This window comes from Pteronotus mesoamericanus, unplaced genomic scaffold (assembly GCF_021234165.1).
Source record: "Pteronotus mesoamericanus isolate MK-2021 breed Mesoamerican mustached bat unplaced genomic scaffold, CSHL_Meso_final contig_20, whole genome shotgun sequence".
NCBI lineage: Eukaryota > Metazoa > Chordata > Mammalia > Chiroptera > Mormoopidae > Pteronotus > Pteronotus mesoamericanus.
The window spans coordinates 70,966,906-70,984,582 of record NW_026555085.1 but is presented as its reverse complement, the minus strand read 5'-3'; the positions used below and the strand labels follow the sequence as shown (position 1 = coordinate 70,984,582).

The window sequence follows — 17,677 nt, the reverse complement described above, 5'->3', positions numbered from 1 at the left end:
GAGTCAATTTAGTGCATTAGCTTACTTCTGTTTCATCCTACTTAGAGCAAAGAAATAAAATAATTTCTTTCATGTGAATTTTAAACTCTCGAGAATTAAATTTGAATTAAACCAGGGGTGTCAAACCTTTTGGACTCTCTGGGCCACACTGGAAGAAAAAGAGTTGTCTTGGGCCACACATTAAATACACAAACACTAATGAAAACTGATGAGCAAATAAAAAAAAGGTTTAGGTAAATTTATGATTTTATGTTGTGCCACATTCATAGCCATCCTGGTCCATAGGTTGGACACACCAGATTTAAACTAACCTTCATGGCTTACCTACCAAAAAATAGGCATGGAAAAGCATAAGAATTTTACTTCTCTTGAATCACATGTTTTTCACTTTATGAAATTTCCCAAAAACTATTATTTTCATTCTGTGCCTCAATTGGAGCATAATTTCCTATTTATCAGTTTTCTTTTTAATATTTCATTGTGTTCATTTTTTCTTTCCAATAATTCTTCTTTAGTCTAAAACTAATTGTGCTTCCTGGGCTTATCGGTGGGTACATTAGAACTCCTTTAAAGCAAAAGAACTGCATTCTTACTCTTCAGCTTGTCTAGAGAAAAGCGATTATGTAAAGCCCTTTGTGATCATATTTTTTATTTGTGATTCTGTAATACCATGACATATCCCTTTATTTCACCTTTTTTGAAGCTGATTTTATTGTGGTTCCAATACGATGACTTTATATTCCAGTGCCCTCATTCAGAGCAGTGGACTGAGAAATTTGTGCAACACAGAGATTATTCAGACACAGAAATGGAATTTTACAGTTTGGATCTGACCTTCCATTTTTAACTTTGAGACCCGAAGGTCATGTAGCTGGTTATAGCCATGTCTCTAATACAGTTTATCCTCCATGAATTTATAGTCAAATGGGAGGAAGATGTACGTACAGATACCTGCAGTAAAAGTCACTCTGCAGTAAGTAACTTTATCAGTGACCTGGACAGTTTGTACTGTAGGAGCAATGGTGCTGTAGGAGCTGGAACTGGCTCCTACCGGTCACAGTAGCTGATTTTGTGCATGTCTTCTCAGCTCTGTTGCTACATCATGTTGATAGTTTGCAGGCATTTGTGGTGGGGGTATTTACAGCACATACATTAGCGGACTCTACAAATTTGGGCTTTGCTTTTCTGAAAGCTGTTTAACACTCATCGATATACCACTGGAAAGGAGTACAGAATAGAGAAAGTAATATAGTCTGCGTGTTTGGGATTTTATTGAGGAGGTCAGTTTTAGTGTGACTGTTGAGTAGGATGAAGAATGAACACAAATATTTGTATTCATTCAACAAACATTTTGTTGAATATACTCTTATTTTCCAGGCATTTGAGGAACAGAAAAAGAAGAAAATGGGGACGGTTGAGGAAAGAAGTCACAGTGAAAAACTTTGACTTTCAGGCTTAGGAGTTCAAAGTTTACTCAAACTATAAAATTCTGTTAAAGGTTTAGGGATGGTGGAGCTAACATGCTGAATTTTTTATTTTAGGAAGCTTAATATGGCTGTGATATTGAAGTGAGGAGGAAATGGAGACATCTCAATATAAGTGTCTAAATTGCAGTGTCTGGAAGAGAATGCACACCACTCAGCCTAAGTCAGACTGCTGCTCCTAGACGTAGCCGTCCGTTTGCTGCTTGACCACCTCTGACTCTCTTTCTCTCACTGAATAGTCAATCCATCAGCATTCCCTACTACTTTCCTTTCAGAGTACATCCAGGATGTGCTCATTTCTCACCACTGCCTGCACTACCACCGTAGTCCAAGCCACTTGCAGTTCTTTCTGGCACTGCAGCTGGAGTCTACATTTGGTCTTTCTGTTTCTACTCTTGCCCGCCTACAAATTATTTTCCAGCTAGCAAAAGTGAGGCTCTTAAAACACTAAGTTGGATCCTGTAACTCTCCTGCTTCAGACCTTCCAGAGGCTTCCTCTCACCTTTAGAATACAACCCACACTCTTACTATGGCCACAGCTGCCTCGGGATTTGGCCTCTGATGGCATTGCCAACGTCACCTTCTTTCCTTTCTCCCTTCCTTTTTTGCAGTCATAGTGGACTGCTCGCTTTCCTGGAGCACACAGCACGCTTAGTCCATCTCAGGGCCTTGGCATCTGCCAGTCCCTCCACATGGAACCCACTTTCTCCAGATCTGCAGGGCATGTTCTTTCACTTTGTTCAATTCTGTGCTCAGATCTGAACTTTGAAAAAGATCTTCCTTGACCACTTTCTCTAAAATAGCCCCTCTACTGCTTTGTCTCTGCATTCTGCTTTGTGTTTCTTTGCAACATTTATTACTCCATGACATCATATTGATTCTCTTCCCTACTAGAATACAGTTCCATGAGAACTTGATCTTTATCTGTGTTGTTTACTGTTACATCCCCAGCAGCTTAAACTGTGCCTGGCACATAGTAAGCATTCAAGAGTTATTGAATAGCGTGAACAAAAACCAAGGCACAGTGACCAAAGAGGAAATTGTCAAACATATGAAGAACAAATCATTCTGGCCAAAGAGAACCTGAATTAAGTTTATTTCACTGAGACTATAAGAGAAACCAGAAAGAAACAAATCATGTAATTTCATGAAAAAGAGAAGGAAATGTTAAAGTTGACTCAGGATTTGAAACCAGGATAATGAAAAGAAGATCATTATTTGACTGAAAGGTCACAGTGAGGTACACTTGAGGGAGTCGAGCTGGAGAATTTAATTTTAAATGTATTGATTTTACAATCACAGGCTATTTTAGAACTTTTTTACACAATGTAGGAAAGAACAATGACACAGGTAAGAACTAAGCATTAAAATAAATGCTCTTGATCAAGATCAGTTGAAAAACCAGTTTCTTATTAAGATCTGTTGCAGACTTCCTTCTCATTTCTAGACCAGTGCTGTCTAATCTGGCAGCTGCTAGCCACCCATGGCTATCAGGTACTTAAAATTAAGTTCATCAAAACTGAGACATCAATGTAAAGTATATACTAGGTTTCAAAAACTTAGTCTGAAAAATAACATGGAATGTCTCACTGGTATTTTTTATATAATTACATGTTGACATGTTAATGTTTAGGATATACTGGGTTAAATAATTTTACATGTATAGTATTATATATTAAATATTGAATTATGAAATGTTAAGCTTTAACATTGTGAGTTATAATGATAGTGTAGATGTTATATGTCAAGGAAGTTATGAATTAGTAAATGACATTTCCTTTATTAGTAATGAGAATTTTATTCTTTCTGTTGACATTTGATGACACTTTGACATTTATCAAAAATTTAGTGCTTCTGATGCCTGGCACTGTGCCATACCAGTAGTGCGGTCACAGCGAACTCTGCCTTCTCAGTGCTACACCCTGGAAAGGAAGGCAAATAGAAATGACAGTGACCCATTAATCCATTACAGCCGTGGCACAAAGGATGTGTACCATGGGGACCTGACCTAGTCTGGGAACTTGTGGAAGGGTTCTCTGAGTGTGGGATCCTTTACCTGAGACCTGGAAGAGAAGCAGGAGTCAGGCCTGGGGAAGGGGAACAGCATTCTGAGCAGAGGGGGAAGTAAGTGCAGAGGCCCTCGGGCAGCCCCAGAACACCTCTGTTTTGGAGGGTGGAGGGTTAGGAGGCTGGGGAGGTAGGCAGGGTCTAGTGGAGCAGGACCTCAGTTCCTCATTGGGACTTTATCCGAAGAGCAATGAGAAGCTATTGAAAGGTTTTAATTGGTAGTGGGAAATTTTAGGATGTTGTAATTTCAAATCTCTTGCTGCAGTGGAGAAAATGAATATTGATTCCCTCTTGGCAGCCTTTCTTTTTTTCAGATTACTATTTTCTGGACAAACTATATAATATACACATTCGTTCACTTCTTAGTAGATACAGTTCTTAGATTAAGATCATTTTAGTTACCTAGAATTTTCTCTTTGCTACTTCTATTATTATGGGGGGAGAAAGAGAGAGTAGTAGAAACTAACTCAGTAGTATAAGTCCATATCCTTCATTAATAAATATTTATATAATAAACTTTTGTTGAGCATTATTTACTCTGTGCCAGGTATCAAGTTTGTTACTTTGTATGCAAAGTATGAATAAAACAGGGTTTCTGTTCTCTAAAAGATTGTAATTTCAGTGGATATCAATATTTATATACCAATACATTTATAAATTGCAGACATAGAAAACTTTGTGCTAGTTTCTAAAGGAATAAACTGAGGTTTAGAAGGATGAGATTACTCCTAAGAGCATAATTTCTTATGTACAGAGCTCTAAATTTATAATTAAGTGCAGTAACTTTTTAAGTGTTTCCTTTTCTTCCTTACTTATCTGAAAGTATGATTATATTCACCTTTCAAAAATAAAAATCCTGAAACACATACCTCAAGCCTTTTATGATAAGTTTGTGAGTGCTGTCAGTCAGTTGAAGAGGATCTCTTGAGGCCCTTTTCACTCATCTCGAAAACTAACACTAAAAGCATAAGATGCTTTAGAACAAATTGTAATATAGGACATCATTTCTTATTAACATAGATCTTGCTTATGTAGAATGCTTACCAAATAATATTTTTGCATTTACATTTTTAGTTCATCCAGTATTATATCAAGCAGACCCTTTCTTGGGGTGATCTCATCCAGTCTTGTGGCCTGAATACTAACTATATGTCAGTGACTTATAAAGTTAAATCTCCACCCTTGACCTCTTGCCCCAAACTCACAATCACTTGGTTGATTAATAGGCATCTCAAACTTAGCATGTCTGACTCAGAAGTATTGACTCCCACACTCCATCTATCATCCCAACATCTTCACTTCCTGGCACTGCTTGTTGCTCAAAACAAAAAAGGAAGAGTCATCCTTGATTTCTTTCTTTCTCTCTCTCTCTCTCTCTCTTAACCTCTCCCATAATCTGTCAATCCTGTTTTTTCCACCTCCAAAACATACCCAACTCCATCCACTTCCATTTCCCCTGGTAAACAGTAGTCCAAGTCACTGTTACAATTACCTTCCACCTAACCTCCCCAATTTCACTTTTCTTCACAGCACGCGAAGTGATCTCTGATGATGTAAACCAGATCATGCCATTCCCCTGCTTAAAATTCTCTCAGGGGACCCCATTGGATTACAGCTCTTATTCTGACTCCTTCATTGTCCAACAAGACCTTAAGCCATCTTGCTCCTACAGATATCTCACTGCATTTTAGCCTCTCAAACAGCACCCTACACACACGTACACACATGCCCAGTCCCTCTGAGCTCACTTCCACCTCAGGGTGTTTGTACTGATCCATTTCCCCATATGCTCTTCCCGCAAGACCATCTAATTTTGTGGCTGGCTCCTTCATTCATTCTCAGTTAAATGACAATTCCTTTGAAACATCTGTCCTTTCCATCAATCCAGTATCACTTCCAGTCATTTCCTATCATAGCATTGTTTTTCTTTTTTTATAATAATATTTATCACGAACCTTTTTTTCTTGTTTGTGTGTGTGTGTGTTTCTTTTACTATCTTATTCAACTGTTTATCTCACTCTGTATGATATTTCATGGAATGTAATAATACTCTAATAAATATTTTTTAATGAAGAAATAAATCATACTTCATTTAAGTATTAACCAATAATAGCATTACCACCCAAAAGCACTAGTTGTGCCTTTCCTGATTGCCATAGCTAGGTCTGTAATGTAAGTCACCCCATGTTACAGTTTAGGGACAATGCCTTTTGGTTTCAGGGGTGTTCAGCCCATGGCCCTTGGGCCACATGCTGGCCAGGATGGCTATGCATGCAGCCCAACACAAAATTGTAAATTTACTTGTAACATTATGAGTTTTTTTGTGATCGCATGTCACAATGTATTTAATGTGTGGCCCAAGTCAACTCCTCTTATTCCGGTGTAGCCAGAGACACCAAAAGGTTGGACACCCCGGGATGGTTCTATGGCCTGCAAAAGTATGTTGACAGAGGTAGTGACCATTTGAGTTTAGATTCAGATATACTTCTGTTGTGTAAAGTCTAAAATCCCTAGGAGAAGACCTGGCATACCACTCTGATTTTCCATATTGGTTAGTTTTTAAATTAGTTCAGGAATCTTTAACAACATATATATTATTGTATTAAAGGTACCTTAAAGAGTGAAAAGTAAAATGGACTTCATAAGCAAGTGCCGTACATTTTATATTAATTTCTAGTACTAGAACTTCAGGTCTGAGAACTACAAAGAGGTAAAAAACTGTAACTAAAAATCCTTAAGATTTTCTTAAGTTTTATGAAGTCTGGAGAAGTTAAATGTCTCACTACTATATGAAGAATATGAATAGTATGAGGAAGAATAAGAAAAAATTAAAATAAAATTAATATAGTACATATAAAAGTGTGAGAAAGTTTAGACTGAGAAGTTATGAGTAATCAGAAAGTTAATACTTTTTCTCATATTAATTTTTTCAACTCTTGTAAACTCTTATACTAGAATGTTAATCTATTAGTAAAAAATTGTTTACTAAATAAAAACTGGCTTTAGTTTGTGACATACCAAGGAATAATCATATTATAGAAAAAAAGTTAATTATGTTTCATCTGAAAATTTGATTTGTCCACAGTAAACACATTTTATAGGAACTTTTCTTTTTATATTAGTAATAAAAATTTTAAATGTTATTTTTTTGGAGGGCAAGAAAGGTAAAGCAGTTGAAATAGAAATAACAATGTTTTCCGCATTTGGGGAGGAGAGAGAGTGGCTAGTGATTTTTCCAGTATTTATCACTCAAAATTTCAGTGAATTTCTGAAAAATGAACCCATATCATAAATAAATTTTCCAATTATATCCTAGAAAATAGGGTCAAAAGGATAAGAAGGCATCTCTTTTTTCTTTCCCCTAGTACCAAACCAGATTATTATTAAATATTCATATTTGCAATGGTTATCTCTTATTTTCTGACTCCGAAATTAATGCAGTCAATTAAGTTAGTGTTTCACGTCTCATCTGTTCATTGCTCTTAAGAGAAGTCCTTCATAAACCAGCATCAGCACTGACTGTAATACTTTGAAGCAATATGTTGTAGATTTATGGGAGGAATTTGGAATAGTCATAGGCCCTCTAGGTCCTTCAGTAATGATCATCTTTTATGCTGAACTCTGGTTTATATGCACTAACTAGCCTTTGGTATTTTGCATAGGTAAGCCTGCCAGCCCACAAACATGAAACACTGTTTTAAGGGACTGCCAATAATTTAGACTGTAAATCTTAAAGTTCTTTTTGTCCAATTATGTTCTCAGAAGTATTTTCAACTTATTTTTTCTTGAGTATAATTAATGTTCTGTGTTTTACTGTCCCTTTTATTCCCTTTTTTTTTTTTCACTTAGTTGATTTCTGAATGTTTTCCTTTATTCCTGTGATCTTTTCTTCATAGCGGCACTCTCTGGGTGAAGCTTTGCATAAATCTATCAACAATGTAAGTGAGCGGCACTTACAATTTGTACACAAGGGCATGTTGCACTTTGGATTTTGCATAAGCATCATCACTGCTTTAGAGCTGCAGCTTACATAAAAATACACTTTGGCATTCAGTAAGATATGTTTTGTATATGGGTCATGAGAGCTTTATTTCAGCCATTCATTTGTGTATGTGCATACATCTACTGCGTTGTATTAATAAGCATATATTTCATCATAAAGCCAAGCAAAATTTTACATCTTACACATAAAATTCATTACTTTAATGTTTACTTTGTAAGATACATTAATATTTTTGAAAAATTATTAACTACTTGACTATCATAGAATTGGAAATAAATATACATGTATTTCTTTTTTTGTTAAACAAGTTTGTTTTTTGAAAAACTACTGTCAATAGACTTCTTTATTTAAAATGATTCGATAGTTGTGAAAGTTCATTAAATTCAGAGCATGCTTTCGATTTTAATATTATAATTATTAAAAGATTTAAAGTGGAGTAAAACCCTTTTCCTAAGAATTAGCAAAGCCATTGTTTTTTACTTATGTGTATCTCAATTATGCAGAAATTTAGCTTCAAAACAATGTTCCATTTAACCACTCATTAAAATTTTTTTTTCTTTGTATATGAGGAGAAAAAATGAGATTTATTTTCACGTCAGATCCATTCCCAACTTGTTCTTTAAAATAAGAACAGAGTTAAACATTACTTAATATTTTTCCTGATATCTGAGGGCACAGGTGAGCAAACTTTCTGAAAGGAGCCAGCTAGTAAATAACAGACATGTAGGTCATGCAGGGGTTTTTTTTTGTTTTGTTTTGTTTTTAAGGCTTTATTTATTTTTAGAGAAGGAGAAGAACATTGATGTGAGAGAGAAACATCAACTGGCTACTTCTCTCATGCCCCCAACTGGGAACCTGGCGCACAGCATAGGCATGTGCCCTGACCCGAAATTGAACTGGCATCCGTTTTGTGAGCGGGATGACACCAGTCAGGGCGGCCCATGCGGTTTCTGTGGCAGCTGCTGGAGTCTGATGCAGCTATGTGAAAGGCGCCATAGCCAGACAGTATGTAAATGAAACCATGTGGCTGTATCCCAGTACAACTTAATTTATACAGACAGGCTATAGTTGGCCAGTTCTCATCCTAGAGGAATCAAACCTTTGAGTCTAGAGATGTCCTATGACATTTGATACTTCTCAAGTGAAACTCTTCCCTCATACCACCCTAATTTCTTTCTGTTGTGCAAGAAAAGAAAAATTTTATCTATCTTTCATATTCAATTTTGCTTTCTGCATTAAAAAAGTAATTAGAAGTATACAAATAAATTTAACATCATTTTCTTTAATATATTTAAAAATAACCAACAAAGATATTTATCTCAATACTGGTGAAATAAGGCTGTGTTTAGAAGTTCTTTTTAGCAGAATATAGAACATAGTAAGAATTTGGGCATAGAAGTTATATTAATCTTTCTGACACATGTGCTAACTGGGATAGAAATAAGAACCCCCAAATAAGGTATAATTATTGTCAGGAAATTAATTGAATTGTACTTCAGCATACTTGTAACAACATAGCCACTTTTTCCATAATAACTATAAATCATAAAGTGTTCATTAAACTAAAAAACTACCTTGGTGATGTTAAATCTCTTAGTAACTAGAACAAGAATGCCTTGATTCACCTCCTACAGAAAAAGTAAAAGGGATTGGTAACACAGTGAAATCTCCACTAATTAATTCTCTTTTGTAACATCATAGTCATTGAGGATCAATTCTTTACTCTGTCATTATTCAAACAGAATATGACCTCCTCAGAGTACTGTTCAGCACGGTAGCGCCTACCCACCTGCTAGCACATTGGCTCTCTCCAGCCTTTCATTCAAGTTTCCGCTATATACCATCTTGTTCCAAATAACACATCATTATTGATACATCTGTTCTTTATGAAACCTTCCTAATTTTTTTCAACTGGGAGTAAGAGGGTAATTGGGAACATATTCCAGAAATATCTTTGGGACATCAAGTAGGCATTATAGTGTGGCTCTTAATTGATGAACTCAGTTTATAGGTCTCCTTAGAAAATACTAAAAAATTGTAAACAGTTCTGAAATTTTTCAGAATGGTTATTTCACAAGCTTAAATTTACTTTTCTTAGCTAGACTCTTCAAACATAGGAAATTATTGTTTAAAAAAGAGAAAACTATAGGAAAAATTAAAATATTCAGGCACCTTCAAACATCTTACATGAGCATTAATGAAAGTTGTTTCATAGTAATAAACTATCCTTACTGTCTGCTACTAAGCCTATGTTAGCAATTTTTAATGTTTTTATATATTTGAGAGCATTAAACTAAATATTACTATCATATGGTTTAGACTTTATAATAATTTTTTACTTTCCTTGTCAAAATTGATAAGTATTCCAGCCCAACACAATTTCATATTTATAATTTTTAAAAAACAAAGTTATAAGACAAGTTATATTTGTACCTTAGTTTTTCAAAATTTTTTTCTTACTAATTTTCATGTTTACAAAAATGAATGAACCTCTCAACCCAAACCTCTGCCATAAAAAAAAAATCGTTTTTGAAAAATGATTTACGTAATAACCTTCCTCAAAAAATACACAGATAAAGTTTACCAATATCTTGATAAACTTTGATAAAAGCTACAGTAGAGAGGATCATAGTTAATATTACTTGAGGAAAATAATATTTTGTTTTCTTTTTCTCCTTGATCTCATAAAATGAACTGAGAGCAGAGGATATGTAAAAGGCCAAGGCTTCAAGGACTTCTCTAAGACATTGCCTTAAGATTATCAGAAAAGCAGCAGCCAAAATATTTAGTTTTATGAATTCCAGGGCAGTGGTTCTCAACTGTGACTGTGAGTTAAAGTCATCTGTGAACCTTAAAAAAGAGAGAGATGTGCAGCCCTCCAACAGACTCGTATGTGTGCATGTTCTAAGCATTTGGTTTTTAGTGTAGGGGGAATTTTGTGTGTGTGTGCAATATTTATAATAGCAAAACTAGGTGAGATGATCCAAATTTCCATCAGGATGGAAAGCAATTTGTAGTGTATTACATTCTGGAATTATGTCTGTTAGGATACATTTGGCTATAAACAGCAGAACACCAAGTTAGCAGAGCTTAAGCTGTCACGATAGTTAATTAAGAACTAGGTATTTCCTGTACTTCGGCTTTGCCATGATCATTGTGTTAACTTTTTGACTTTAAGTCTGTCGTATCATAGTTGCAGCATGGCCGATCTAGCTCTAGCTATTAAATTCTAAACAAGTGTGCTAATGCAAGAGGCTCTCCTTAAGTGCTTTTTAACTTTTCTCAGGAAGTAAAATCTTTCCCTGAAATTTCCCACATACTTTCTTTTAGCTTATTAACTAAAACAGGGTGACATATCCTTATAATTAGATCTCTGTGACTTTCTCATCTCAGTCCTAATCCATCCCTTGGTGCTAGGAGAGGAGGGGCTTACCTTCTTTAAGGTAGGGATTTCCATTCAACCCCTGAACAAACTCAAGAGTTCAGCTAACTGAGAAGAAAGGAAAGGGGGGCGTTAACTGCTGGGGAGGCAAGGAACAGTGCCTGCAGGAGAAAGTCTGTTGTCATTGAAAAGAATTGGCGTATACCTCCTCATCATGGATATGTGTACTTTATCAACACCACTGTGCAGAGAAGAACAAACCTATAAAAAACACGAACTTACTGGCCACCCTAATGGAAAGTCCATTAACCGTCATTAAATACATCCATGGCTGTGCTCATCTTGGAGGAAGCTGCATAGAGTCGGGTGTGTGAAAAGCCACTCCCATCGCGTATCAGTACCTGCAGGTCTGGACACCTCATGGTTTTACATTTGAAGTGGTGTTTCTCTCTCCATGCAATGCATCTGGAATGGGTCCCAGCTGACAGCCTAGAGGGTCTGTTCCAGCAACATTGAATGTTAGGCACTCACTGGTCTCTTGACATGTGCCCCAGGGCCCTAAAGTAACTTTTATGTGTAAGACATAGTCACTATTTTGTTAGATCAGGGTAGATGTACTCTCTACATTTGGTGAAAGTTGTCCGGCCACTTACACATGATGTAGTAAGAATACCCAAAGAAAACAGCCAATAGCCCTGGCTGGTGTGGCTCGGTGGACTGAGCACTGGACTGAGAACCAAAGGGTCACCGGTTGGATTCCTAGTCAGGGCACATGACTGGGTTGCGGGCCAGGTCCCCAGTAGGGGGCATGTGAGAGGAAACCACACATTGATGTTTCTCTCCCTCTCTTTCTTCCTCCCTCCCTTTCCCTCTCTCTAAAAATAAATAAAAATAAAATCTAAAAAAAAAACCCAAAGAAAACAAAACAGGCAATTTATATCAAAAGACGTTAAGTCATTATATCTAGGAAGATGCCAAAGTGTTAACACTGGTTACCCTTAAAGACTGGGATTTGGCAAGGAAAGGGAGTGAAACAGGCTTTCCTTTTACTCTATAATGGCTATATTTAAAAATTCTTTTCCACAATGAACATTCATTACATTGCTAAATTAGAATAATAGTATGTTAGGTGGCCTGGGCCCAATTCTAGACCTACTAAATCAGAGTATCAAGGGATCGGGGCCACACACAGGTTTGTTTTGAGGACAAATTATTGGTATACTTGATATGTTCTTTCATTTCTCTAACAAGACATATTTTGGGAGAGAAAAAAACACCAACAGAGCATTAAAAACCAAAAGTTATAAGTAATTAACGGCATGTCCCATGTTGACATCCTGTCATGTTCAGGACCTCAGATTTGACATGTCAATTTCTATGTTGAGGGAATTCTTTCTCAGGCACCATGGTGGAGGCACAGAATCCTTGTGAAACTGCTCTGGAGGAAATAGGTAAAGCTTTCCTTTCTTCAAAAAAAAGTACCCGTATGTTCTCATTTTAATTTTTGCATTTTTGAAATTATTACAACAATTTATTTTTACAAAAAAAAAGTATTTTAAGTGGTAGAAATCAAAAGGTGATACTTATTATCAGTACAGTTTTGCCTATAAAATTGTTTGCAATGTATCTGGTACCTATCACTCAAGTCAGTATATTGTATAATTCCTATCTAAACTGCTGTGGTTGTGGTAAGAATTTTTAAAGTGAGGGCTAAACTTTTTTCTGAAATAAGGACTTTTTTGGTTTATTTAAAATCAACAAAATTAAAAGCATTAAAATTTAAAATTATAATAAATGTATAGAGACTAATACCATATACTTCATAATTTAAAGATATAGTTTGAAGCAACCACTATTGCTCATTTATTCAACAAATGCTTTTTTATAATTCTGTCATAAACCTGTTGATCGAAATTGCCCAAACTATTGAAAGTAAAATCTATCTTTGTTCTCTTTTATTTTGAATTACTGGTTTTATATTAATATATATTTCCATAAAGTATACTATACTCAGTTGTTAAACATTAGTTCATTTGACATTGCTTTGCTCGTTATTTGTCTTTTAAAGCTTATGTCATTTTCATGCTGAATAAAGGCTGTCAATTCAATGCAATTCAACTCTTTATAAAAGGAACAAAATAAGTTTTGATGCTGCATTGCATGATAAAGGCTTTCTGCATGAATCCAAAGATTTTGGATAGGCTAAAAATTACTTTGGTGTGCTTTCAGAGTTAATATAAAATAGCTAAACTAAGTATAACTAAACACTAAATTGCATGATAATGTCTTTTTGTACATACTTTATATTTTCTTGAGTATAGAGACAAAGATTAATCTTATATCCTAAAATGAAAAATAGCGCTTTGGAGTCCTTTCAAGGTAAAGTATATTTTGATGTAAAATATTTAAGTATATTTAAGCTGGTGAGACTCTTGAAAGACTTAGATTTTAAACATGTAACTATTATATTACTTTAGTACATCTTTCATTTTAAAAGTTATATTTCTTCATAAGTTTCACCCTTAAATAGTTTAATTGTGAATCAGATTGTATTCATTAACATAGGAGCTCTTTTCCATGCAGTGAATTTTTGAAGTAGGTATTGCTGACTATAAGATCCACAGCTGTGAGCTGATTAGCTTGTTACTAACATCAGTGCACACGTGTTGGAGGTCAGGATCCAGGGCCATTGGCAGCTGATTTGGGACAAATCAGAAATACAAGCCCATTTTCTTTGGGTAGATGCAAATGCATACCCGAGCAGACAGCTTGGTGAACAGTTTTTTCACTGGGTGGGTTTTAGTCCTCACTTGGACAGGTGCCAGGTAATAGCTTTAACTATCAGTCATTTTTGTACATGTAACAGTCTTTTCCTAACATTCTTACATGTATTCTAACAAGTTGTCACGTTCCAGTCACATGAGTCCCCATGGTAGGTCTGGGACTAGAGTTGATTTTGGAAAGAGAGTGATTTGGTTCTTTCTCTATTTCAAGAACCAGCTAGCTGGGAAAAAAATGACTCTACTAGTTATACATCATTGTTCACAAACACACAGTTTTGTTGCCTTTACCCTTATTTATTTATTTATTTATTTTCTGAGTTGTCTTTAATGCTCATTTCATCTTAATTTTCTTTGCATAAAATGGCAAGATGTCACAGGGTATAGTATGTCTTGATCCTCCTAATTCACAGGTATGTTTGTAGTTGTTGCTGTAAAAATTTTCTGCACTCTTCACACTTTAAAGGTTTATCTCACTCTGTCTGTCATGGGTGCTACTGCCATTTAAAGGTGTTGGGAGTGGCAGTGCGTGGAGTCAGGAGTGTTGTTGCAGTTCCACTTGGCTCCAATCAAATGGAATACCCTCTGAAACCTTAGGTTTGCATAGAAATCACCAAGTAGAGTTCATATAACTTCTAGTAGGTAGAGTTACTTCTTTGGAAATACAATAAGACACATTGAACATCTATATCAGTTCCGTCATTTTTCACCAGTTCTTGACTACCTCCATAAAGGTATGTGCTAATCTTTACAACCCATCCTGATTTATAACTTGGTCCAAAACCCTCCAGATGTCTAGTCACCCACCCAAAATCACTATAGGCTTTGACCAGTTCCTGCTGCTTGCCTCTGACCTTTTCTGTTTTCCAGTTCCTCCTTTTTTTTCTTTCTTATTTTGCAATTATATAGTGATTCTCCACCCTTTTTCTTTTTTTCCCAGTACCTTCCTTTGTGAGACATGTGAGGCAGCCTTTATTTGTCTTTCATCATTCAAATGAATGTCTTTTTCCATTTACAAAAACTCACTTTATAGCTCTTTCTTTCCATAGGCTTTCTTGGCCACAGAAACTGTTGTGTATGAACACATACCGTGTCTTTAGGTACTTAATGGAACACATATGACAGCTTTTTATCTCATTCTCCTAAGTTTCTCTTAGATTCAGACTTCTGTAAGAAATATATAGCTGTCTAGTGTCAAGTTACCATTTCCCTTATAGGGAAAGAGAAATAGATAACACTAAATCGTTTCATCAAACACATATATGTGTACACATATACATATACATATTTTGTGTTTTTATTCTTTAAAAAAGACTTAATTTTAAGTGTTTTGGAACACCCAGAAGCCATGTATGCATTAATGTTGATGTCTGTTTCCAAAAGGAGTGACAAATCAGTTTTCAGTAGTGAAATAAGGGTACCTGTCATTATTATAATGATGTAACTAGAGGATTTGAGGATGCTTATGATTTTTAAAAAGCTTGAAGGTTTTCAAGTTCCTTGAATTAAATCAGATCTCAAAATAAAAATTTTATTTAATGCAAGGATTCTAAATATGAACTGATCACTCTTTTAAAGACTAGCGTTTCAATCCTCAAATAATCTTAGCTAACATTGAGCACTTGCTACATGCCAGGGATTGTTCTCAGTGACGATGCATAGTAACACACTTCATTCTCACACAGCCCGGTGAGGTGTTGGTACTAGCAAGTGGCGGAACTAGGATTTTAACTCAGAGCCCGCAGTCCTAACTACTCAACATTACTGCCTCCCAAATAAGTAGTTTTAACTTTTCATACTCTTTGAAGTGACTGTAATCTACTAAATAAATTAGTCGTCTTCTGTTTTTATTTCATGTTGTGAATATTTAATGCAATACAACGTAGTTGTTCATTGTATTTCTAAATGTGGGCTGCAGTGTTCTTTAGTGTCTACAAACTTAATGTCACTAAACAGTATTTTTAGAGCAACTACTAAAAATAGAGTTGAAAGTGGTAACACCTAAAGATTTGATATCTATGATGTATTGTAAGCATTTGAAGTAGATACCACTTAAGGCAATTGTTTTACTATACTTAATATCTTTGAAATGCTTTTTTTCTCTTAGAATGGCAATTTGTGAAATATGCCTTATATTTATTCTTCATTGTGTACCATTCTGTGGCATAGATCTCCCTGCTGAAACAGAATCTGGAGATGCAGCTTTCCCAGTCTCAGACTTCTTTGCAGCAACTGCAAGCCCAGTTTACACAAGAACGACAGCGACTTACACAGGAGCTTGAAGAATTGGAGGAACAACATCAGCAGAGACATAAATCATTAAAAGAAGCACATGTCCTTGCATTTCAAACTATGGAAGAAGAAAAGGAAAAGGAACAAAGAGTAAGTTTAATGTGACATATATCAAATGGAATCCAATGGCCTAATAATAATTAGCCTTCTAATTCTTTTAGCTCCCAGAAACTATGTATGGCTTTATTTCAATGTGGTTTCCAGTGTTTAAGCATATATACTAGTTACACAGTATCACAGACAAGTTAGACTAGGGACAGCATTTTATATCTGTTTTCCATTATATTGCCAAGTTCATGATGAGATTAATAGTCTGTCTGGTTTGTCATACAGTTAACAGTGATTAAATAAATTTAGCATGGTTCTACTGAGTTGTAACTGCTATAATCACTTAATACTATCTAGAATTTATAATTGTCTTTCTTCAAATTTTAATTTCTATTTCAAGCTAGATCTACAAAAGGCATGTATCCAAAGAATTGATATATTTTTCAAACAGATTTTTTTCTCACACTTTTTAAAAAAAATGTACAAAACTCTCAGTGAAATTATGAACATTTTAAAATAGTGCAATCCCCTATATGCAGCCCCAAAGCCTATACGAAAGGTAACAATACAAACAAATCACTCAGAAGAGATTTAAATCAAATAGGTGTATTATTAGATTAATCATATATGCTAGAATTTCCCCATATACATTACTCAGTTCCTTGTTAAAATGTTAATTTGACATAGTCTTAGTGTGATTAATTTTGATATAGTTTAATTCTTAACACTGAATTTTCCAATTTCTTCCAAGGACCTTGTGGTAATCACAGTAAAGACTGATAGAAAAATACAGTTTAATAACAGTAATTTTCAACATCTATAACCATTACAGATATAAGTTGTTTCTTAATTCTTTATATGGGAGCAGGCACCATTTTAAGAAGTGATATATTATAAAGAAGTTAAAATAAGAAAGTCCTAACCTTTTAAAAACAGTTAACTTGCCTGTACAGTACGTTGAAGTCTCTTGATCTGGTCAAGGAAGTTTCTTTGGTTAAAAGTTAGACTTGATTACATTGCTAAGTAATCAGTTCATTGGATACCATATGTGAATTGGAATAACAAGCTCTTATATCAGTACTTTAATTTTGCATATTCATTCTTTTCAAAACTTTAATCGTTTTTAAAAAGAAATCAGAATGTGAAATTTTATTGCCCGTCATTTGGTGGCCAAGCTACCTAAGTAACGTCTAAACTGAAAGGCCAGTATTTTACCTATATTCAAAGAAATGTATTTATATTTCAGAAATAAAACAGTGAACATTTGTAGCCCAATACTAATTTATAAAAACAGCATTTTAGAGTAATGATTAAAGAAATGCTCCCCTATTTACAGTACAGAATCTTTTAAAGGAACCTTTCATGTCATAGTTACAGTAAGATAAACGCTCCCTGGCACAGTTCAGTCTCTAAACTTAAAGTACCCTGAGTTCTATTTTTTTTTCCTTGTGGCCATATATCTTCTCAGTCTTAGCCACTTGCTAGGCTTTTCTCTGTTTTCTCTGGCTAGGCTTTTAAAATTAATCACATGAAAGGCTTTAGTTTACTTTTTCAGCCACCCCATCTCAGAGCTTTTTATTTTTAAATATATTTTATTGATTATGCTATTACAGTTCCAATT

At 35.0% G+C, this 17,677-nt stretch overlaps 1 protein-coding gene across 2 annotated transcripts in view; it reads left to right on the top strand.

Moving 5' to 3' along the window:
- Positions 1-17,677, top strand: part of FAM184A (family with sequence similarity 184 member A) — a 108,671-nt gene that overhangs the window by 67,982 nt on the left and 23,012 nt on the right. For both annotated transcript variants that reach the window (XM_054568915.1, XM_054568916.1), the window contains one exon: positions 15,886-16,098. In XM_054568915.1, coding sequence (XP_054424890.1) covers positions 15,886-16,098 — 213 coding nt within the window. The remainder of the gene's footprint in view (positions 1-15,885; positions 16,099-17,677) is intronic.